General features: G+C 41.6%; 1 protein-coding gene across 7 annotated transcripts in view; it reads left to right on the forward strand.

Annotated features, from left to right (window-relative positions):
• Positions 1-24,248, forward strand: part of plekha7b (pleckstrin homology domain containing, family A member 7b) — a 201,084-nt gene that overhangs the window by 97,401 nt on the left and 79,435 nt on the right. For all 7 annotated transcript variants that reach the window (XM_063013505.1, XM_063013507.1, XM_063013509.1 and 4 more), the window contains one exon: positions 21,657-21,740. In XM_063013505.1, coding sequence (XP_062869575.1) covers positions 21,657-21,740 — 84 coding nt within the window. The remainder of the gene's footprint in view (positions 1-21,656; positions 21,741-24,248) is intronic.

Genomic DNA, 24,248 nt, shown 5'->3' on the forward strand with positions numbered 1-24,248 from the left:
CACTCTTAAGACGTGCGGTAAGAGCTCATCAAAGTGCGCATATGAGACGAATCTGCATTGTAACAGAACCGGGGGTTCTGAGAAATTGTGAGAATCACCTTTTCCGAGTTTAAAAATAAAGTAAATAAAATAAACTTCTTCTAATTGTTACTGCTCATAAGTTCTCTCCACTAATGAAATTCCTCACTTGTTGTTTTAGTATGTACAAACACTGAAATATAATTGAGAAACAATTAAAATTTATATAAAAATACAATAAAACCTGCACTTTACCTTTACTTCTTTATTGTTTCCTTATGCTTCTTAATCGTGGAGATGCCTGATCTTGAAATAACGTATTTCGTTCAGTAAAGGTGCATTCACAGACGATCAAGCATCTCCACGATTAAGAAGTTATTTTCAGTCTATAAGTGTCAAAACAAACCATTTTTTTACATTAGCGTAAAATATGTGCAGTTCTACTGGATCATGGAACGCATTAACAGGTTTTCCATACATCCTTATGGAAAAAAAAATACCTTTAAACTCCATGCCTTTAAAACTTGATGCCAGTTGACGTTGAGTTTCAAGGTACCACTGTACTTGCTTTTAGTGTTTGAATCATGGTGTATGATATTCCATTTTTTTATATTAATTTTTAGATAAACTTGTGTGGTTCAGCTGGAATAAGGGAATAATGTCTTTAAATGCTTCTACACAAACAGCAGACAGTGCATAAATATCATTAACAATGAAGCTAGTGTCTTTGTGTCTGAGAGTGTGCGCTGTAAAAACAATGTGATTCCGGCCTGTCAGTTTCCTGTATGTTTCAACTTGCTTCTAGGGAGAGGCACTTTATTTTAAACTGGTTATGCATTTCTGAGATAGTTGTGTTGTATTTCAGAGTAGTCTTACCTAGTCTGCAGACCACAGGTATTTAGTATTGGTTTTTGGCTTTGCCTTGTATGTACAGGGATTTCTCTGGATTCTCTGAATCTGTTAATAATGTTATGGACTGTAGATAGTGAAATTCCATAATTCCTTTTAATCACATAATGAGAAACATAAATTAAAACTCTTTTAAGACTGTTTACTTATCTGTTACCTGTACATCAACATGCTAGTTTAGAGTGTACCACAACATGTTAGTTTAGAACAGGGGTGGCCAAACACAGGGCCACACTGTGTTTTAAAATTTGACAGACGGGCCGGGCCAGTAGCAGATGGGGGGTAGCTAATATAAATTATCAATCAAAGAAGAGAAGTGGCTATATACGATATGATAAAATGTAAACCTAAAGTACAATGGCAGGCCACTGTTTACAGTTTAGCTTATATTGTTTATTAAGTTATCTTAAAAACACAAAATACTGTAGTTCTGATACATTCTGACAGAATTACAGTGTTTATATTTTGTATTATTACAGGGCTGTGTTTGTCTTCATATTGACAATATTATATTATATTATATATACATATTGACAATATTATACAAACCAGCAGAATCTCACAATCACATGTATGCTGTCTAATTTACTTCAAATAAATGAGCATCCAAAAAATTACAATATTTGATAATTGCTATCATTGCGAAATGAAAGAGCATGGTAAACAGCAGAACCGCGACCCAGATCAACCACACAGCAGCTGCTTACCTGAGCTTCTCTTCTTCAAATTAAGACAAATCTATAGCCGTGTGGTGTTCCATTAGGGATATAATTTACTTTTTTCTTCATGGCGGCCATCTTGTATGTTTCCAGAATATTTCCAGAATATATAAATCCATACCCAACTGTTTTTGTTCTCTTAACTAATGAAAACCTTCTTAGATAATTCATTCTCAGCTTTCGCGGTAAAAAGCTGAAACCGATAATTCGTCCAATGAAGAGAGAGATTGAAATTCCCCACAGAATCTGAATTCGGAAGCTCTGATTGGTTTATACAGCTGTTTATCAAGGCCTGACCTGAATCTCTTAAGTTGTTTGAGCATGACACCATAATGAAATAGAGTGAGCAAAACGAATGAATCTTTACCACAGATAAGAGCACAGCTCCCTGATTCGATTCCAATGAATAATTCGTCTGCAAGGAGTCGTTTCTGACTCGTTGACTTAGTGATTCAGTTTTCATGTGTGTGCGTGCACGCGCCCACCGGCTCATACGCGAAGGAAAGCGTTCTGAAGCGCTCTCTAACGGTAACCTGTGTGTTCTACGCATACTCGATGTATCGAATCTTGTAAAAAGTAATATCGGATATATCGATATTTGCGATATACCGCCCAGCCCTACTCTAAAGGACAATTTTGTAAATGCTCAACGCGCCGGATCAAACCGCATAACGGGCCGTATGTGGCCCACGGGACGTAGTTTGCCCACCACTGGTTTAGAATGTACAACAACGTGCTAGTCGGGCCGAATTGAGGTTGAACAAACAAATAGCTACAGAGTTTGTTTGGGACTGTACTAACACCACCTCCTCTCAGGGGTCACGGTGCGGTTGTTTTGGTCTGCACCCAAGGTGGAAAACAAAGATAAGTCAGATTTAACCGGACTAAAAAGTGTAGGTGTAGAACAGGAAACCAGTGTTGGTGTTACCCCATTTTTTTTTTTAACCAAAGCCTTGTCGAACAATAAAAAGGTCAGCCGAGTACAGCGCCAGGAAATTCTGCCATGTCAGTATGATAAAAACAGCCCAGGCCTTGTGGGAGGCCACTACACCAGTTCAATAAAGTGGAAAGTGGAAAGTGTGCTAATGTGAGATGTGAACTAACACACAGATTCAGGTCGGGGAAATATGTTGTTGAAATGGATCTTTCTTTTTCAGTCGATTTTTTGCTGACTGGCCTGGTCATTGACTATCTGTTTGTAAAGAGAGAGAGTGAGTAAGAGAGAGAGAGAAAGAGAGAGAGAGGGGGTGGATCTGATAAGCTATCAGGCAGAACCGTGTTTGGCTGTGAGGGGGAAAACAAGTTTGATCCGTCATCAGCTACTGAATACTTTGCTGTGGGTGAAAGCTCAGGGGATACGACTGATCCTGATCCTGATCCTGATCCTGAACGCTCATCATTGTACCGGGTTTGGATCTGCCATCAGAACTCCTTTCTTTTCCTCTCACCAGCTAAAGGATCAACCCACTTGCAAAATGAAACCACGAGGAAGTAAGTACTCTGTTTTCCCTGCCAATGAGAGATAGCTGAAGGCAACGATGCCAGACAGTCGAGAGAGAGAGAGAGAGAGAGAGAGAGAGAGAGAGAGAGAGACGGTTGGTTAAGACATGAAGTTTAGTTGATTTTTATTAATTGTTCAGTTCTACTCCATGCTTTCACTAGGACACATTGTCTGTCATGGAGAGATTTTTCTTTGTATGGTGAGACACCTGCAGGAAGGAGAGACAGGAAATAGACACTTGTGGGATAGGGAAATCAGCAGTAATAACTGGTGTGTTTGATCTGGGATTACATGCCAGACTTTTGCTGTGGCTGAACCTTGGACCTTGAAGTTTGCTGAATGGTCCCTGGCAGTTACAGGCTATGATGGGAAATGAAAGAGTTCTTGGCCTGTACAAATTAAGGTGAAGGTAGATAGACAGACTGGCAGACAGACAGAAAGACAGATAGATAGATAGTTAGATACTTTATTTAATAATGCATTAATCAAACATTGCTATAGAGTTTGTTTGGGACCATACTAGGACCACCTCTAAGTCCACTTATGTCCTCTCAAGGGTCACAGTTCGATTGTTTTGGTCTGTACCCAAAAAGTGCAGGTGTAAAAACGTCCATACAATCCATGAGATTTTTTACAACCCCAAATCAGAAAAAGTTGGGACAGCATGGAAAATGCAGTTAAATAAAACTTATATTTAATTGCAGACAGTTTGAACATTCCTGCATTTCAGGCCAGCAACACATTCCAAAAAAAGCATTCCTTTTCACCACACTTAAAAGACGTTTTGGCACCGAGGATACCAAGTGATTTAGTGTTACAGCTTTTATCTTGTCCCATTCTTCCTGCAAACATGTCTGAAGATGTGCAACAGTACGGGGTCGTTGTTGTTGCATTTTTTTGTTTTAAAATTCTCTATTGGGGACAGGTCAGGGCTGCAGGCAGGCCAGTCCAGTACCCGTACCCTCTTCTTCCGCAGCCATGCCTTTGTAATGTGTGCAGCATGTGGTTTTGCATTGTCTTGTTGAAACATGCATGGACGTCCCTGGAAAAGATGACGTCTTGAAGGCAGCAAATGTTGCTCTAAGATCTCAATGTACTTTTCTGCATCAATGCTGCCATCACAGAAGTGTAAATGACCTTTGCCAAGGGCACTGACACAGCCCCATACCTTGACAGACCCTGGCTTTTGGACTTGTCGCTGATAACAGTCTGGATGGTCCTTTTCGTCTTTGGTTTGGAGCACACTGTGTACATTTTTTCCAAAAAGACCCGGAATGCTGATCATTCTAACCACAATACACATTTCCACTGTGTGATGGTCCATCCTAGTTGCTTTCGAGCCCAGAGTAGTCGACGCCATTTCTGGACAGGGTTAACATAAGGCTATTTTTTTTGCACAGTAAAGTTTTAAGTGGCATTTGTGCATGTAACTCTGTATTGTAGTGCTTGACAAAGGTTTTCCAAAGTAATCCCTCACCCATGTGGTTATATCAGCTATTGTTGAGTGGCGGTTCTTGATGCAGTGCCATCTGAGGGATCGAAGATCACGGGCATTCAGCTTAAGCTTGCGCACTTGGCCTTTACGCACTGAAATTCCTCCCGATTACTTGAACCGTTTAATGATATTATGCACTGTAGAGGGAGAAATATGCAAATCCCTTCCAATCTTTCTTTGAGGTACATTGTTTTTAAACATTTCAATAATATTCTCACACATTTGTTGACAAACTGGAGATCATCTGATCATCTTTGCTCATCAAAGACTCAGCCTTAAAGGATGCTGCTTTTGTACCAATCAGTGGCGATTTCTCTAAGACTGCAAATGTCCAAAATTAAATGGTCAAATATGTACAGTTTTGTTAACATTTCATTGACTACAAATGCGTTAGAACACGTATATCTCGAAGACGAGTTCGTTCAGAATCAGCTAATTATCACAAATCGACTCGATTTTCTTAACTTAACTCCCTTAACTAAACATTCCCGTAGCGTCAATGCATTTGCCCGCAGAAGCTGAGCGTCTCTTCACTTCTATGGGACTGCGTTGAGGTTTTTTTTTTAATGCTCCGAAACTCACCGGTCATTGGATAAATGCCTCGATTTTGTCCCGCCCCGGATGCTGAGCGTCTCTGGGGGTGAATGGGGCTGTGGGCGGGTGTGGACGCTGATGATGCAAGATGATTGGAGGATCAGTGGAAAGGCTGAATCCCGTTTTGATTGACAGCTCGTTTGAGCGCTACACCGTCACTTCTCAAACTCAAAAGAAGCTTTATTGGCATGACAAATAGGGACATTCGTTTTGCCAAAGCAAAACACTTCATTAGTCACTTAATCACTAGGAGCTTCAGTCCCATCGCGGATTTTGCGAGTGAAGTCGAAAGACAAACTGCAACCCATTTCAGGCCATTTTCTTGTAAAAGGAAGAGAGGGCAGAATTTATGTGTAAATAAATTGACAAATTTTATGATGTAAGCCAACAATGAGCTTCCCCTCTTTGAAAGACCAGCAGCCGCCACTGGTACCAAACCATGATAACAATCACCTGTTGACATCACCTATTTTAAATCACATCATTATTTAGTTTTCTCACCTCATTACTAGCTCTAAATTGCCCCCGTCCCAACTTTTTTTGGAATGTGTTGCAGACCTGAAATGCAGGAATGGAGGTATATTAACAAATGAAATGAAGTTGAGCAGACAAAACATGAAATATCTTGGGTTCATCCTCTTCAATCAAATAAAAGTCAAAGTAAAGGAAGTAAGGAACACTGTGTTTTTTATTTTATTTGCATTTTTCATACTGTCCCAAATGCCCCTTTTATAAGGTATAGAAAACTATACCTTTCCTTTTATGAATACCATACACTGAGGAATCAGAGGTACATCCTTTTAACCTTTGGTATGTAGCCTCTGATGTTATATTGACTTGTCAAAAAAAGGTTATGGTCGGCAGAGGGTTCAGGCCGGATACACTTGCTGCAAGGCAAGAATACCAGGATGGAGCAGCGTTCTATTGCAAGGCTTCCGCCATCCCTTTCTTTAGACGTACTTAATCATGTCTCTGTAGACACCCGGTCAGCCAATAGCAACGCAGAGATTTCAAACCTGGGTCTCAGTGGTGGAGGACTAACATAATAGACTGCTGCACCTCCCAAGAACCTCCTATTAGTAGTTATGTTAATAATTAAAACATTACCCAATAACCAAGAAATAATCTAATGTTTAATCAATGAACAGTAAACATTTACAATCATTTTCAAAATCTGTTAGGTATTGCACATAACATTAAAACCACCTCCTTGTTATCAGCTCCACTTACCATATAGAAGCACTTTGTAGTTCTACAATTACTGACTGTAGTCCATCTGTTTCTCTACATACTTTTTTAACCTGCTTTCACTCTGTTCTTCAATGGTCAGGACCCCCACAGGACCACCACAGAGTAGGTATTATTTAGGTGGTGGATCATTCTCAGCACTGCAGTAACAATGACATGGTGGTGGTGTGTTAGTGTGTGTTGTGCTGGTATGAGTGGATCAGACACAGCAGCGCTGCTGGAGTTTTTAAATACCGTGTCCACTCACTGTCCACTCTATTAGACACTCCTACCTAGTTGGTCCACCTTGTAGATGTAAAGTCAGAGACGATCGCTCATCTATTGCTGCTGTTTGAGTTGGTCATCTTCTAGACCTTCATCGGTGGTCACAGGACGCTGCCCATGGAGAGCTGTTGGCTGGATATTTTTGGTTGGTGGACTATTCTCAGTCCAGCAGTGACAGTGAGGTGTTTAAAAACTCATGTCTGTGTCTTTTCCACTCATACCAGCACAACACACTCAAACTCAAAAGAAGCTTTATTGGCATGACAAATAAGGACATTCTTATTGCCAAAGCAAGTTAGAGAGAAATAATAAAAATAATAAATATATACAAAACATTTACATGTGCAAAAATATAAAATAGAATAAAATATTAATAAAAACAGTGCAAAATAATAACAATAAAAATTATAATATACACACTGAGCCACATGATTGGAAATGTCAAGTTTTAACATCTCTTCATCACAATTGACATTCAAACACACATACACACACACACACACACATGCATACATGCACATACCTGCACACACACACACACTACAGATACACACACATGCACATACCTGCACACATACACACACACTACAGATACACACACACTAACACACACACCTACACACACTAACACACCACCACCATGTCAGTGTCACTGCAGTGCTGAGAATGACCCACCACCCAAATAATACCTACTCTGTAGTGGTCCTGGGAGAGTCCTGACCATTGAAGAACAGCATGAAAGGAGGCTAACAAAGCCTGCAGAGAAACAGATGGACTACAGTCAGTAATTGTAGAACTACAAAGTGCTTCTATATGGTAAGTGGAGCTGATAAAATGGACAGTGTGTGTAGAAACAAGGAAGTGATTTTAATGTTATGGCTGATCGGTGTAAGAACGCATGTTAACAGCCAAATAGCTCAGGCTGTAGAGCAATCGTCTTTGGTGCTCTACATTCAGGTGTTGAATCCCGCCTTTGGAGATCTATTTTATACACATATAGTCACCTTTTTATACCCTGTATGTATTTATAGTTTTGCTATTTTGACACATACCTGCTTTTTGGTTTCTGATTCTGTTCCACCCCTTCACTTGGGTTCAGAATCAGCATGGTGGTGAGTCGAGCCAGTTCATCCTTAACCAATAGATACATACAATAGATATTTATAATGTTCAGAAAAAGCTTTGCAACGTGATACTAAACTGCCCTAATCATACAGACCTCTCCAAATCCTTATTAGTGGAGCCGCTAACAATAGGTCCTATTAGTAAATCCTGCAGGAATGCACTCGTCATGTGATGGCTTTCTGAAGACGGAGTAAAGTGTCAGTTAGCGTGCATTTGATGACAGATGCCATGTTTATGTAACCTCTAACCAGTGCTTTGTGATTGGTAGGTTCTTAGAAGTTCTCATAGCAGGGATTTAAATAAAAAATACTACGTGGTAAAGTATAGATCCTGAAGGCTTTCATTTACTGGAAGTGTTCATTAAGGGCTCTGTGGTAGGCAAATCATCTGAATATGACCAAAAGTATGCAGACACCTGACCATCAGCTAATAGAAAATCACATCTTAAAACCATGGGCATTGATAGAGAGTTACATTTACATTTTTAGCAGAGACTGTATACATTGCAAGCAATTGAAGGTTAAGGGACTTGCTCAAGGACCCAACAGTGGCAATCTGGCAGGTGTGGGGCTTAAACCAGTGACCTTCTACTTACTAGTCCAATACTTTAACCACTGAGCTACCGCTGCCCTTAGTAAGTTGAATCCAGTCCCGTAGGTGTCACATGATTATGTGATTTTGGAGTGTGTCTGTGGAAATTTGTGCTCTTTTGATTAATCAGATCAGGTATTTCCCAGTTGTCATATTAAAGGATTGAGATCCAAGCTGTTCTTTATGCCGGAACACAAGCTGTTGGAAGCATATCATTGATTTTCTACAATTAATGTAACACACCAGCTACACTATATGACCAAAAGTATTTGGACACCTGACCATGAGCTTGTTGGACACATCATTTCAAAAACGTAGAGTGACCATTATGTGATCAGCTATCAAAACAGCCAATCCTTTTAGGAAGGCTTCCCATAAAGCTTGAAGTATGTCTGTGGGAATTTGTGCCTATTCAGTTATTCAGTACGGATGTAACGATGCACCACAAGACTGTTAAAAATTGATTCACATGTGTAACGATTCAAATCGGTTTACATGTGTAATGAATCGATATCCACTTTAAACAGCAGAGGGCACTGGCGTTATTCACCTCGCCCGGTTGACATGCTAGCACACCAGAGCTGGGATTTCGAAAACATCGTATCGAATCTCAGCTCTGCCATCCGACTGTTGTTCAAAGGGTAGGATAAGCCGGATAGGGACTCCTAATAACCGAGCGAATTACGACCTCTGCTGGCTGGTTGATGGCGTCTGCACAGAGTCGAGGAATAAGGCTGATCAGGGTGTGGCTCTCTATGCAAAAAGCTGATCGGCAGATGAACTCGCCTTGTGCAGGTGAAAAGATGCAGTCGGCTACTGCGCACGTGTCGGAGGGGGCGTGTGGCCGTGTCGCTCTCTTCAATCGGGGCGGGGGTCAGCTCCAGTGGAGAGGAAGCATAATGAACTCGCCTTGTGCAGGTGAAAAGATGCAGTCGGCTACTGCGCACGTGTCGGAGGGGGCGTGTGACAGTGTCGCTCTCTTCAATCGGGGCGGGGGTCAGCTCCAGTGCAGAGGAAGCATAATGAACTCGCCTTGTGCAGGTGAAAAGATGCAGTCGGCTACTGCGCACGTGTCGGAGGGGGCGTGTGACCGTGTCACTCTCTTCAATCGGGGCGGGGGTCAGCTTCAGTGCAGAGGAAGCATAATAAACTCGCCTTGTGCAGGTGAAAAGATGCAGTCGGCTACTGCGCACGTGTCGGAGGGGGCGTGTGACAGTGTCGCTCTCTTCAATCGGGGCGGGGGTCAGCTTCAGTGCAGAGGAAGCATAATAAACTCGCCTTGTGCAGGTGAAAAGATGCAGTCGGCTACTGCGCACGTGTCGGAGGGGGCGTGTAACAGTGTCGCTCTCTTTAATCGGGGCGGGGGTCAGCTTCAGTGCAGAGGAAGCATAATAAACTCGCCTTGTGCAGGTGAAAAGATGCAGTCGGCTACTGCGCACATGTCGGAGAAGGCGTGTGACAGTGTCGCTCTCTTCAATCGGGGCGGGGGTCAGCCTCAGTGGAAAGGCATTTTAAAAAGGGCATTTGTAAGGCTGGGCATTGATTTTTGCCAAGAAAGCCTCAGTTGATGTTCCAGTTCATTCCAAAGCCGTTCAGTGGGGCTGAGGTCGGGGATTTGTGCAGGTCACTGGAGTGTCTTTAAACCCAGCTTTACTTAAAGCGTATACTTTTCTTTATATAATACATTTATTACACCTGTTAGCAATTATTAGGGCTTAAACACAATTAATTAAAAAAATAGAACGGGTGACCCAATACTTTTTTTCTCATATAGTGCAGCAATAGGTGTGGCTTATACACCTGAACTGAATTTGCATGTGGCTCTACATACTTCTTGTCATTTAGTGTAAATATCTAGCCACATACTGCACAACAGCAAAACTACCTGCCCAACTGGAACAAGTTATTTTCATTCATGCCAGTCGTGCCAACACCACCAAGACATTTTCTCTGGAACCTGCACCATAGCAAAACAAATAGTATTTGTTTATCCCGAAAGCCGTGATGCAGTGGATTCTGTGACAGATCGTTCAGTAATGCGCCACCAAGACAAAACAATGTGTTTTTGCTTATTAGGAGTGGAGGGGAGTGAATATATTGAAAAAGGCAGCGCTGCTCAGTATATGTCACGCTAATAGATGTTGCTTGCAGGACCTTTAACCAGGAAAGAGAGAAAGCTCTTCAGTTCTGCAATGACTGGGAAGTAAAATATGATGTCTTTATTTGTATTGAGCTCACTGTTGAGTCTCCCTGCAATTCCTCTTCCAACAATTACAGTGGATATACACTGATCAGCCATAACATTAAAACCACCTCCTTGTTTCTACACTCACTGTCCATTTTATCAGCTCCACTTACCATATAGAAGCACTTTGTAGTTCTACAATTACTTCAATGATTAGGACCACCACAGGACCACGACAGAGCAGGTATTATATGGGTGGTGGATCATTCTCAGCACTGCAGTGACACTGACATGGTGGTGGTGTGTTAGTGTGTGTTGTGCTGGTATGATTGGATCAGACACAGCAGCGCTGCTGGAGGTTTTAAATATCGTGTCCACTTACTGTCCACTCCTACCTACCTAGTTGGTCCACCTTGTAGATGTAAAGTCAGAGACGATCGCTCATCTGTTGCTGCTGTTTGAGTCGGTCATCTTCTAGACCTTCATCAGTGGTCACAGGACTCTGCCCACGGGGCGCTGTTGGCTGGATGTTTTTGGTTGGTGGACTATTCTCAGTCCAGCAGTGACAGTGAGGTGTTTAAAAACTCCATCAGTGCTGCTGTGTCTGATCCACTCATACCAGCACAACACACACTAACACACCACCACCATGTCAGTGTCACTGCAGTGCTGAGAATGATCCACCACCCAAATAATACATATTCTGTGGTGGTCCTGTGGGGTTCCTGACCATTGAAGAACAGCATGAAAGGGGGCTCACAAAGCATGCAGAGAAACAGATGGACTACAGTCAGTAATTGTAGAACTACAAAGTGCTTCTATATGGTAAGTGGAGCTGATAAAAATGACATTTAATTGGGACACAGGCTGTAATGTTCCAACCTGCCATGCTCATGCTGGCCAGCAGGTGGTGGAGGTGCAGGTGAACTACACTTCAAAGCATTCCCTGCAGCTCATCTAACTTTACAGGCCACACCTGAGGAAAAATGCTATGCAAGTGTACCTTGCATATCTGACTTCCTGCTTGTGTTCTCCCGCTAGCTTTCTTGCTAGCTTTATTAAGCTTTGGTTTCCGGGCACATATTGGGTCTACGGTAGCGGTGTTGTTGTTACGTAACTGCCACTTGTTTTTTCCATAGGTGGCGTGCCAGCTTTTCTTTTGCCGCTGCTGTTTTTATGTCTGATTTTAATTTGGTGGTGGACTGAGTAGCTGAGTAGCTGGTGGAGCTGCACGCAAGCACTGTTGGGTATCATCCGGACAATTTTTTGATGATCACATTGTTTGGCGCGCGATGTTTCTGCTCCAATAATTTGTTGCCCTTTCGGTCTTTTGCATTCTCAAATCTCAGCTTCAATTTTTAATATAAGTTGTTTTTATATTGTTATTGAAGTATTAATATTCTCTTCTTTTTTATTGTTATTTTATTCTGTTATTATATTGTTAGTTTATTTTCTTTCTTTCATTTTGTGTGCTTTTGAGCTACTTCACTGATCTGCTTTGGTTTAGCCTCCTGCAACCGGATTTATTCCCAATATTTACTCAGGTGCTGTGTTACACCCCCTCCCCTCCCCCCCCAGCCCTTGTTTCACAGAACACATGCATCTCTATACATGATTTTTAGCTTGTTTACTCTCTATAAGTCTCTGAAATTTTTTTTGTTTACTTACATTATTCAAGAGAGTAGTATTCCTACAAATAAACTATAAAGCCAAATTAATGTGGACACCCCTTCTAATTATTGAGTTCAGAGGTTTAAACCACACTCATGTGAACTGACAACCAACATTAGTTTATTTTTACTTCTGCTGGCTGATGCATGGTTTTGCTGCAGTGTATACAAGTATGTGGACACCCTTCTAATTACTGGGTGGTGGTTTAGGCCCTATCTATTTTTACCATGCATGTAAAATCATCTTATCATCATTTTATTTGACAGTTGTGGCAGTTTGTAAAAGATTTTTCCCATTGGAAGCCATAATTAATTGTAAATAATTGACCGACCGGTTAGGCGTCTACACAGACACGATTGGCCTTTGTTTTTTTGGGGGGGGTTGGGAGGCGAAGGGTGGAATTGAGTGGCCAGATCAGCCTAGTTATTGGGAGGTGCACTTGTCATTGGGAAGTGCCAATCCCAAGTCTGGATACAAATAGGGATGGTTGTCTTGGGGGGTACTTACATTTACATTTACATTTTCGCCATTTAGGGGGACGCTTTTATCCAAAGCGACTTACAGTACTGTGACAGTATACAATCTAAGCAACAGAGGGTTAAGGGCCTTGCTCAAGGGCCCAACAGTGGCAACCTGGCAGTGGTGGGGCTTGAACCAGCAACCTTCTGATTACTGATCCAGTACCTTAACTACTAGGATACAACTCCTGTCATTGGAGGATGCACTGATACCTAACATCCCAGAGGTTCTCAATTGGGTTCATATGGATTAATGCCTTTGTTATCCAGGACTTGCCAACTGGCCAAAGGCATTGTCCTGCACCAGGAACCCAGTACCCACTGGGAACCAAAGTTGGCTGCAAATCGAGCTGCACGCTGCTGGGCTGTGAGCACAGGTCCCACTTGAGGACATCTGGCTTCCATGTCACCCTCATGAAGACAGTTATGCTTCCTACTGGAGGTCATTTGGCATTTCCTCCACACACAAAGGAGCAGATACCAGTCCTGATGCTGGGTTGGTGCCCTTTTACGACCCTGTCCAGCTCTCCTCATGTATTGGACCATGTCCTGGTATCTCCTCCATGCTGGTGAGACACAACTATGGATGTGCCCTAGTGACAAGGACACAAGCAAAATGCAATACTAGAGAAGAATCAGTCAGGAAGGATTAGGAGAGAGTAATTGTCTGTAGCTACAACATGAACCATTCCCTTTTTGGTGGTTGTCTCGCCGTTGCCTTTCCAGTGCACCTGCTGTCACTTTCAATTGCACCAAAGCAAGTGAAACTGGTCCACGGTTGTTTTTGCTACCTGGACAGACTGAATCCCTGAAGTATAATTGACTTGGTGTTATACTGTAATGATTAACCCCTTTTATGGTTTGCTCAAGTGTAAATACTTGGGTAAAAATAAGCTGTATTTAAATAATCTTGTTTGGGCTGCATCTACTCCTTGGTTGATGTGTGTTAAACTGATAAATATTGGTATATAGTAGCTGAAAAATCATCCAAAATACTGTGTGAAATTGTAAATATTAAAATATTAATTGTTTGTTGTTGGTATAGTCCCAAGAATCCAAGAAATGCCCAGATTTTTTCCCCCCAATTTTTCCCCCAATCTAGTCGTGTCCAATTACCCTGATTGCGTCCTCGATACTGATTCGACCCTTTACCGCTCTCAACTGACATATGCCCCCTCCGGCACGTACAGTCAGTACAGACTGCATCTTTCACCTGCACGAGTTGAGTTCATACACTTGACGGGCACTGTGTATGGAGGGCCACACCCCCATCAGCATTATTGCTCAGCCCTGTGCGGGCGTCATCAGTCAGCCAGCAGGGGCCGCAGTCGTACCAGTTATGAGGACCTATGATCCGACTTTCTTACCCTCTAACCCTGAACAACAGCCAATCGTTGTTCGTGCTGCCACCCAGCCCAGTCGGAAAGGCAGAGCTGAGGTTTGATACGATGTATTCGAAACCCCAACTCTGGTGCGCTAGCGTACTTTATTGCTGCGCCACCTGAGCGGCTGAAATGCCAAGATTATATTCTTGGTGAGACCATTAAAGGGTTAAGTGTTCTTTATTTTGTTAAACAGTGTAGTTTATCACCCAACCCTAGCTCAGAATGTGTAGGTTGTAATCCTGTACATTTGTGTATGTGTATTTACATAGATTACAGTGCCGCCGGTACATTTGCATTGCGTTGCAGGTACTAAATACAGCCATATTTTGGTCAGCTGTGCGGTGAACTGTGTAGCGAGACCTGCAGGCTGAAATAGTACCTGTTGTGAGTCAAACGTGCAGGGAATACGATTCAGAGCCGTCTGCCCCTGGCCTTTCTCAGACTGATGCTGCTGTCTGTTTTGTAGCCACAAATAACTGAAAGGAGACACATGCTTGAAAGCACCGCTGATGAAGTGCCTCACAGGAAATGCATTCACTCGTCCCACGCAACGATAGAGCTGTCATGTTCATGCCGGAAAAGCATCTGCAATGTCATCATAACATAACACTACGGGTGTACCGAAAGAGCCACACCCATTTCTTTTTTTTAATGCATTTTCTCCCTTATTTTCCTTCCTTCCTTCCGCTGCTGAGGGATACCCGATTGCATCCGAGGAGAGCACGTCGTTGTACACGCCAGTGCACAGCCCTCCTCTTCTCGCCCCTTCATTCTGCACAGGCGTCTCTTCCGCCAATCAGGGTCCTTACACAGCGTATGAAGATCCCACCCCACACGTAGTCCGGCCCCCACCCTGCAGATACGGTGGCCAATTAGTATCTGCTGCAGGCACTGCCAATTGTACCCGCCAGATTGCGCCCTGCCGACCGGTGGCAATGCTGAATTTCGAACTGAGGAGTTCAGAATCTCGGCACTGGTGTGCTAGCGGAATATCCAGCTGCACCCATTTCTAATAAGTGCGTTAAATCAATAATATAAAATAAATGAACATGCCTCCAACATTGTGGCACCAGTTTGTGCTAGGACTGTTTATGCACCAGCATGACTGTGGCCCTGTGCACGGAGCGAGACTGCAATGGGATTGTAAACCCATTATACAAATTTTTAAAATGACCTACCTAGGTTGCCAGGTTTTTCCTGTGTAGAGCTTATAGTGAATTTAAAGTGTGATATGGTAAAGCAGATTATATTCACTGGGGTAAATTTGCAGGATCTCTAAATCTAGGTTCATCTTAATTACTAATTGTCATATTGTATCTTAAATTTAAAATATAATATTACCAAAAGTCATTACTAATTATGTCATATTGTAGCTCAAATTTGTTTGTTTGTTTGTTTGTTTATTAGGATTTTAATGTCATGTTTTACACTTTGGTTACATTCATGACAGGAATGGTAGTTAGTTCACAAGGTTATATATATCAAACACAGTCCTGGACAATTTAGTGTCTCCAAATCACCTCACTTGCATATCTTTGGACTGTGGAAAGAAACTGGAGGACCCGGAGGAAACCTACAGGGACACAGGGAGAACATGCAAACTCCTAACAGAAAGGACTTGGACCATCCCACCTGGGGATCGAACCCAGGATCTTCTTGCTGTGAGGCGACAGTGCTACCCACTTAGCCACTGTGCTGCCCAAGCTCAAATTTAACATATAATATTACCAAAAGTCTTCATTACTAATTATGTTATATTATAGCTTACATTTAAAATGTAATAAACACTAATAAATGCAGCTTACTGTTGGGCCACTATGCACACATAATGTCCACTCTTAAGAAAAGGCTTATACAAGGGGGGGTGGTAAATGCATCCATGTACTAATACTGGTCATGTGGTGTAAATCGCAGGAGTTGATGGGTTAATACATTACATACTGTATATTTTTGACATGTAATGCGAAGTGGATTTACAAATCACTGCTTTGTTTTTATTTGCATTTTACCTGCCTTTTGTATATGTTATTTTAATTTTTTTTATTATATTTTTCATTTTTCCCTCCAATCTAGTCGTATCCAATGGCCCACTTGTATTTCCTTTACTGCTACAGACCTTTACCCTAACAGAGGATGGCCGTATCCAACACATAACCCCTCCACCATGTGTGCAGTTGCACAGGGATCAGTACTGCATACGGAGTGCTTTTTTCCACGCACTGCTCTCCATTATTCACCATCTCTGTGCAGGCATTATTGACCAGCCAGCAGGGGCCACAGTTGCAGCAATGAGAAATCCCTTTGTCTTGTCTACCCTCAGACATAGCCAGTCATGTCTGTGTTGGGACAGTTGATAGCAGGTTAAAATGGGCTAACGTGTTAAAATGCTGTGCCACCTGAGCACCCTAACAAAAGTATATCGACCCTTGGGTAAACTCAGTGAGCGGGATTGTTTTCCTCTTGTAACACTGTCTAATTTAGCCATGACTGATTCACACGGGTGTGTGGAAGATAACACTGCTATCAGTGAATAACGTCATGCCGCACTTGGCAATCCATCAAACCTGTCTGGATTATCTTTTCAGAGTAAATCTTGTTGGTTCATAAAAGGAAACGTGACTGTTAATAGAGTGCTGTCCATATCAAGTGATTGAGATATGCTTTGCCTTTCCTGAACACCATATGTGGCCGTGCATTCCTGTATCCACATCATGACTATTTACAGACCAGCAGACTTGATCGTGCAATGCCAGGAGAAGAATTTTGGAAGCGCCATAAGGGCACATACACATGAGAGTCATATCAAACAGTTTGTCTAATTGGTGGCGCTTTGAAAAGGTCAGCCGCAAACTAGCTCAAAATTCAATCATATGAACTTTGAGCATCATGGCAAGCGCAAAAATTGCAAATGCAATGCTGCTAAATACACTATATTGCCAAAAGTATTCACTCACCCATCCAAATCATTGGATTCAGGTGTTCCAATCACTTCCATGATGAGGTGTATAAAACCAAGCACCTAGGCATGCAGACTGCTTCTACAAACATTTGCGAAAGAATGGGTCGCTCTCAGGAGCTCAGTGAATTCCAGCGTGGTATCGTGATAGGATGCCACCTGTGCAACAAGTCCAGTCGCTACTTAATATTCCACAGTCAACTGTCAGTGGTATTATAACAAAGTGGAAGCGATTGGGAATGCTCAATCGATACAGACCTCCAAACTTCATGTGGCCTTCAGATTAGCTCAAGAACAGTGTGTAGAGAGCTTCATGGAATGGGTTTCCATGACCGAGCAGCTGCATCCAAGCCTTACATCACCAAGCGCAATGCAAAGCGTCTGATGCAGTGGTGTAAAGAACGCCGCCACTGGACTCTAGAGCAGTAGAGACGTGTTCTCTGGAGTGACGAATCACGCTCCTCCGTCTGGCAATCCGATGGACGAGTCTTTGTTTGGGCGGTTGCCAGGAGAACGGTACTCGTCTGACTACATTGCGCCAAGTGTAAAGTTTGGTGGAGGGGGGATTACGGTGGGGGGTTGTTTTTCATGAGTTGGGCTTGGCCCCTTAGTTCCAGTGAAAGGAACTCTTAGTGCTTCAGCATACCAAGAGATTTTGGACAATTTCATGCTCTCAACTTTGTGGGAACAGTTTGGGGATGGCCCCTTCCTGTTCCAACATCACTGCGCACCAGTGCACAAAGCAAGATCCATAAAGACACGGATGAGCGAGTTTGGTGTGGAAGAACTGCGAGCCAGGCCTTCTCATCCAACATCAGTGTCTGACCTCACAAATGCACTTCTGGAAGAACGGTCAAAAATTCCCATAAACACACTCCTAAACCTTGTGGAAAGCCTTCCCAGAAGAGTTGAATCTGTTTTAGTTGCAAAGGGTGGGTTGACATCAGCAGACCAACGAATACTTTGGGCAATATAGTGTAGCTCCATATAAAACAACTCACAATAACTTGCTCCATATAAAATAAAATGACTGTAGAATTGGGGGCAATGAAGTATTTCCAATACGACATCCAGCATTTAAGGCTAAATCCATTCTGTTCATGTGTGCTAATGCTCCAGCTATACTTCGGCCCTGCTGTTGTGTCGTGGCTGAGTTAATTTGCATAACTGCCAGTTGCACATGCTGAAAGGATAAACCAGAAGATCTTGGTCTGATGCAAATATCACTGCTCTTCCTGGAAGGAGCAGAACCAGATGTTCAGGTCATTCTTTCATAACAAGTGGTTCATGGTCAGGCACTACCTGATAGCTGATGGCTCGGTAAGGTCACGAGGCGGAAGCCGCTGTATTCCACTTCTGACTCTCTGACAATTTTTCTCACACATCAGCGTGCCACCATCTCCACCCACAAGGACCAACAATCACTCACCAGCTCTGTAGATTAGATAAAAGGCAGCAAGGCTGTTCAGATGCCTGCCTCTTGACTTAAGTGCAGACTGACTACCATAGAAAGCTGTCTAACTCGGTCCAGACACAGCACGTGAATAACAGCAGCACTTCCTATAAAAGCTATTGTTGACAAGTACAGTCATTAGTGAAAGATCAGCTTATTTTTACGAACATGTGGTTTAATTTTGAATAGTTAGTCTCTATTAAGCTAGCCCACCCTCACCGAGATCAAAATTGGAATCACTGCAGTGCTACCGACCGGGTGGATATCTAAACAGGCATGATTGACTGTGTCTGAGAAGGGGATTGAAGAATCCCTGCGATGGATTAGTTCTCTGTCCACGATATTTTCCGGTTCCCCCGAATTTAACCAGGATAAAGTGGTTAATAAACATGGAATGAAGGTTTTCTGGAGTTTTCTGGTTGTCATGTGACTTTTTTGAGTGACTTCTGAGTTCTCTGTTAGCTTTTTTATCATTAATGGGAGAGCATGATGTCTCTTTGGCCTATCCAAAACCCCCTTTTACCTATTTTATTTATGCATTTTCACCAAATTTAGTGTTGCCAATTAGTCTTCCGATTGCATCTGAGGAGGGTATATTTGCCTGCACAATGCCCTTCTCGACACCCGCACAGTCCCTTTTTCAACCGTGCATTGGTGGATTTGCACACGAGGTCGGATTTAGCGCACGGAGAGACACACAGGTATTGCACAGAGTTTGAAGACCCCACCCACTTATTAGTCCGCTCTTGTTCCACCCAGCAGACTTGATGGCCAATTTTGTCTGCTGTAGTCACTGACATCTGTGCCCGCTAGAGGGCGCCCAGTACGACCGGTAGCAGAGCTAAGATTCGAACCGGGGAGTTCAGAATCTCAGCATTGGTGTGCTACTGGAATATCCCACTGCGCCATCTGGGTGCCTTCTTTTAGCTTTTTTATCATTAGTGCCAAAGCATGATGTGAAATCTGTCTGTGGACGATTTGTGGTTCCATGAACTACAATGAACACCTCGGGGTGCTGAGAAATTGTGAGAATCAGCTTACATTTTTTTAAACGCTGACATAGGAACACTAAACCTCTGTTCATTTTTAATGGTCCTAAGTTCTTTCCTCTCGTTTAGTAGCCCGAAGCTTTTTTCACTAGGCTGGCCCTGTCTCTAACCTAAAACCCTAAAACCTCACAACAGGTTGGAGCCACGTTTGAATGTGGTTTAAAATCCGGTTCTAGACATGCAACTTTTGCCACTGCCTTTGCCACACATTTCACCCATCTTTCTGGCAACTGTCTGTGCCAGATACGTTCATAACCATGACTAGACATTGCCCTAATAACACAATCCATTGTGAAATATCCATGTCGGTAGCAAGCTAACTGGCTATCATTTGCCTCCTCCTCTCTCCTCAGCATCACTGCGTCATTACCATAGCAACCAAGCTTGCTACAAACACAAAAGTGACTACAGTACGAATAGACACATTAGATTCGGTCACCTTTCATTTGCAGTGCGGACTATCAGTCAGATTTTAGAATTGCCCTGCAGTCTCAAAACAGCCATGGAGGTGCAGTGCGCTATTCCATCAGTAAGCCTATTATTCCTGTATATTAATGCATGTGTGCAGCCCGTGAGACAGCCTCCTGACTACTGCAGTGGCCTACTGTGGCCAAGCTTAAAAATTTTATGAACCACTGTGTTAGCCAGAAATTTGTATTTCTCAAAGAGGTAGGGTATAAAAGTATGAAACTTAGAAAACTGCCAATAATAATAATGATAATAATCTTAATAGTTATAATCATAATAGTGAATAGTATTAACAATATAAATAATAATAATAATAATAACCATAATAATAATAATCATAATAATCACAATAAGGTAAATAATAATAATTATAATCATAATAATAATAGGCATAAACAACAACAGCTTAATAATAGTAACAATAATAATAATAATAATAATAATAATAATAATAATTATTATTATTATTATAATCTTGATCATCTTAATAATTATAATCACAGTAGTGAATAGTAATAACAATATAAATAATAATACTAGGCATAATCTTAATAATCATAATAAAGTTAATAATAATAATAATAGTGAGTAGTAATAACAATATAAATAATAATAATAATAGGCATAATAATAATAATTATAGTAAAGCAAATAATACTCTTAATAAATATTAATAAATAATAATAATAATAATATTAATAATAATAATAATAGGCCTAATCATAATAATCATAATAAAGCAAATAATAATAATAATAATAATAGCAAATAGTAATAACAATAATAATAATAATAATAATAGGCATAATCATAATAATCATAGTAAAGCAAATAATAATAAATATTAATAAATAATAGTAATAATAATAATAATAATAATAGTGAATAATAATAATATTAATAATAATAGGCATAATCATAATAATCATAGTAAAGCAAATAATAATAGTAAGAAATAATAATAATACAAAAAGAGCAATTATTATCATCTTCAACAACAACAGTCATAATAATAATAATAATAATATGTATAATCATAATTATAATAATCATAATAAAGCAAAAAACAACAATAATACACGTAGGAATTAAAAGCATATTACTTTTTACTTTATTTTCTTGGAGCAGTACATCCTTGTATTTTTTAATTCTTGCCATTGACACTAAAATCCTTTAATCCGTTAAAGTGACCTGTGACCTCATGTAATTAAAATCAGTACAATCCAGTGGTGGTTCTGAGGTCTGTGCTGAGCTTTACACTCTGTGTGAAACAGTGTGAGCCGAGGTTTGGCCAGAGGCCTGTTCCACATTCTGCACTGTGCTGGGAAAATCATCCAGGCTCTTGGTGAGCTACTGTAGAATGTGCAGCTATAACACATGCACCGGGGGCCAAAACTGAACAACCTGTGAATTGATGCATTACTCATTTTGTTTTCCTCTCTTCCTGTTATGTGTTTTACATCAACTAACTGTTCTGCCTCTCCTCTCTCTTTCTCATTTTACCCAGCCACAATCAGAGGACCACTGCGTTCCGGCACCCCGTAACGGGCCAGATATCTCCGGATAACATAGAGTTCATTGTGCAGGAACAGTAAGTGTTTCATCTTTCATATTACACTCATGAGGTTGGGTGATTTATGTACATTTTCTTGTGCCATAGTCGATAGGTGGCGGACTGTAATTTTGAATAATATTGGATGATGAAATGCTAATCACCTCACTGCGTCTGTTCATTTTCTCATCCTACTCTGTTTGCAGTTGTTTATATTATCACATAGAATGAGTGATCTGTATTATGCTTTATTATTGTCACAGATAATGGATTTATGGTAATAACTCAGGTTTTGCTCATATACATGCTTGCTTTAAAACTTTTGGGAGCTGTAAATGAGCCCTTAATGTGTCATAATAACAGTTATGACTGTTACTCCAATTTGCTGTAAGGTGATATAAGTATCCAACGAGAGCTCAAGACTTCCAATTTGGTCATGGAATGTTATGAATTGAATGTTGGGATTACATTAACAATTGATTAAAAATAATTGACGACGGCCGCTCAGGTGGTGCAGCGGTAAAACACACTATCACACCAGAGCTGGGATTTCGAATGCATCATATCGAATCTCAGCTCTGCCATCCGGCTGGGCTGGGCGGCTACATGAACAACGATTACCTATTGTTCAGGGTGGGATGACCCTGACCAGGGTTCCTCATTTCATAACTGGTTCAATTACGACCTCTGCTGGCTGATTGATGGCGCCTGTGTAGAGTTGGGGAATAATGCTGATCAGGGTGTGGCTCTCCGTGCACAAGGCTGATCCGCATATGAACTCGCCTCGTGCAGGCGAAAAGAGGCGGTCGGTACTGAGCACGTGTCAGTTGCGAAGCTCCTCAGTCAGCAGTGCAGGGTTGTATCGGTAGAGGTGAAGCGTAACACAATCAGTAAGCCAAAACAAATGTCAAGTCAAGTGCTTTTTATAGTACACATTGTCTCAAAGCAACTTTACAGAATCCAGGACCGACAGACCAAAAACCTTTGTTGAGCAAGCCAAGTGCGACAGTGGTGAGGAAAAACTCCCTTAAATTAAAGTAAGAAACCTTGAGAGAAACCAGACTCAGCATATACCTCCATGCTTTTTGGGTGGCCTGGACAATAATTTGAATGAAGCAATTGGAGTTCTTCATTATTCAGTCAAGTCTGTAATAACGTCTGTAGTGAGTTCTGGGCATTTTCGGTACAACCATGCCAGGTTCCCATCATATCTAGCAGGAATGTCAAATGTTTACAGGTAAACAGTCGACCACACCTTTTTAACTGAACTCAATGACAGGTCTGGTAGTTAAAGCTTCAGGAAGCTGAGGACCTGGATTCAAATCCTGCTTTCAATCACTGCTGATGAGTAGCCTAGCATGGTCATGTTGTGCCCAAATTTCTTCCAGCTTCTTATAGGGTTAGGTTAAGTGAGTGATTAAATGTGTAAGCATCCATGGGTTGGCTCAGGATGGAGCAGGCACTACATACACCGATCAGCCATAACATTAAAACCACCTCCTGGTTTCTACACCCACTTACCACTTATATAGAAGCAATTTGTAGTTCTACAATTACTGACTGTAGTCCATCTGTTTCTCCACATACTTTTTTAGCCTGTTCTTTAATGATCAGGACCCCCACAGGACCACTACAGAGCAGGTATTATTTGGGTGGTGGATCATTCTCAGCACTGCTTTGACACTGACATAGTGGTGTGTTAGTGTGTGTTGTGCTGGTATGAGTTGATCAGACACAGCAGCGCTGCTGGAGTTTTTAAATACCGTGTCCACTCACTGTCCACTCTATTAGACACTCCTACGTAGTTGGTCCACCTTGTAGATGTAAAGTCAGAGACGATCGCTCATCTATTGCTGCTGTTTGAGTCGGTCATCTTCTAGACCTTCATCAGTGGTCACAGGACGCTGCCCATGGGACGCTGTTGGCCGGATATTTTTGGTTGGTGGACTATTCTCAGTCCACTCATACCAGCACATCACACACTAATACACCACCACATGTCAGTATCACTGTAGTGCTGAGAATGACCCACCACCCAAATAATACCTGCTCTGTGGTGGTCCTGTGGGGGTCCAGACCATTGAAGAACAGCATGAAAGGGGGCTAACAAAGCATGCAGAGAAACAGATGGACTACAGTCAGTAATTGTACAACTACAAAGTGCTTCTATATGGTAAGTGCTGATAAAATAGACAGTGAGTGTAGAAACAAGGAGGTGGTTTTAATGTTATGAATAAGCAGCTGGTTTTAAATAAAAAATTGCATTAAAGGCATTAAAACGAAGTCAAGTTTTATACACTTGTAATCAATTGGTACGGCTGAATATTTAGAAACGGTGTCCACATACTTTTGACTGTTGAGTTTATTTTAACATCATTTGCAAAAACATATAGTATCAATAACATTTGATAAATTGTGTAATCTATCTAACAAAATAGGTAGCCCAGTGTGTAATGCATTGGGCTATCAATCGGAAGATTGTCGGTTCGAATCCAGGCTCTGCTATGCAGCCACTGTTGGGTCCTTGAGCAAGGCCTTTAACCCAGT

This window comes from Trichomycterus rosablanca, chromosome 17 (genome assembly GCF_030014385.1).
Source record: "Trichomycterus rosablanca isolate fTriRos1 chromosome 17, fTriRos1.hap1, whole genome shotgun sequence".
NCBI lineage: Eukaryota > Metazoa > Chordata > Actinopteri > Siluriformes > Trichomycteridae > Trichomycterus > Trichomycterus rosablanca.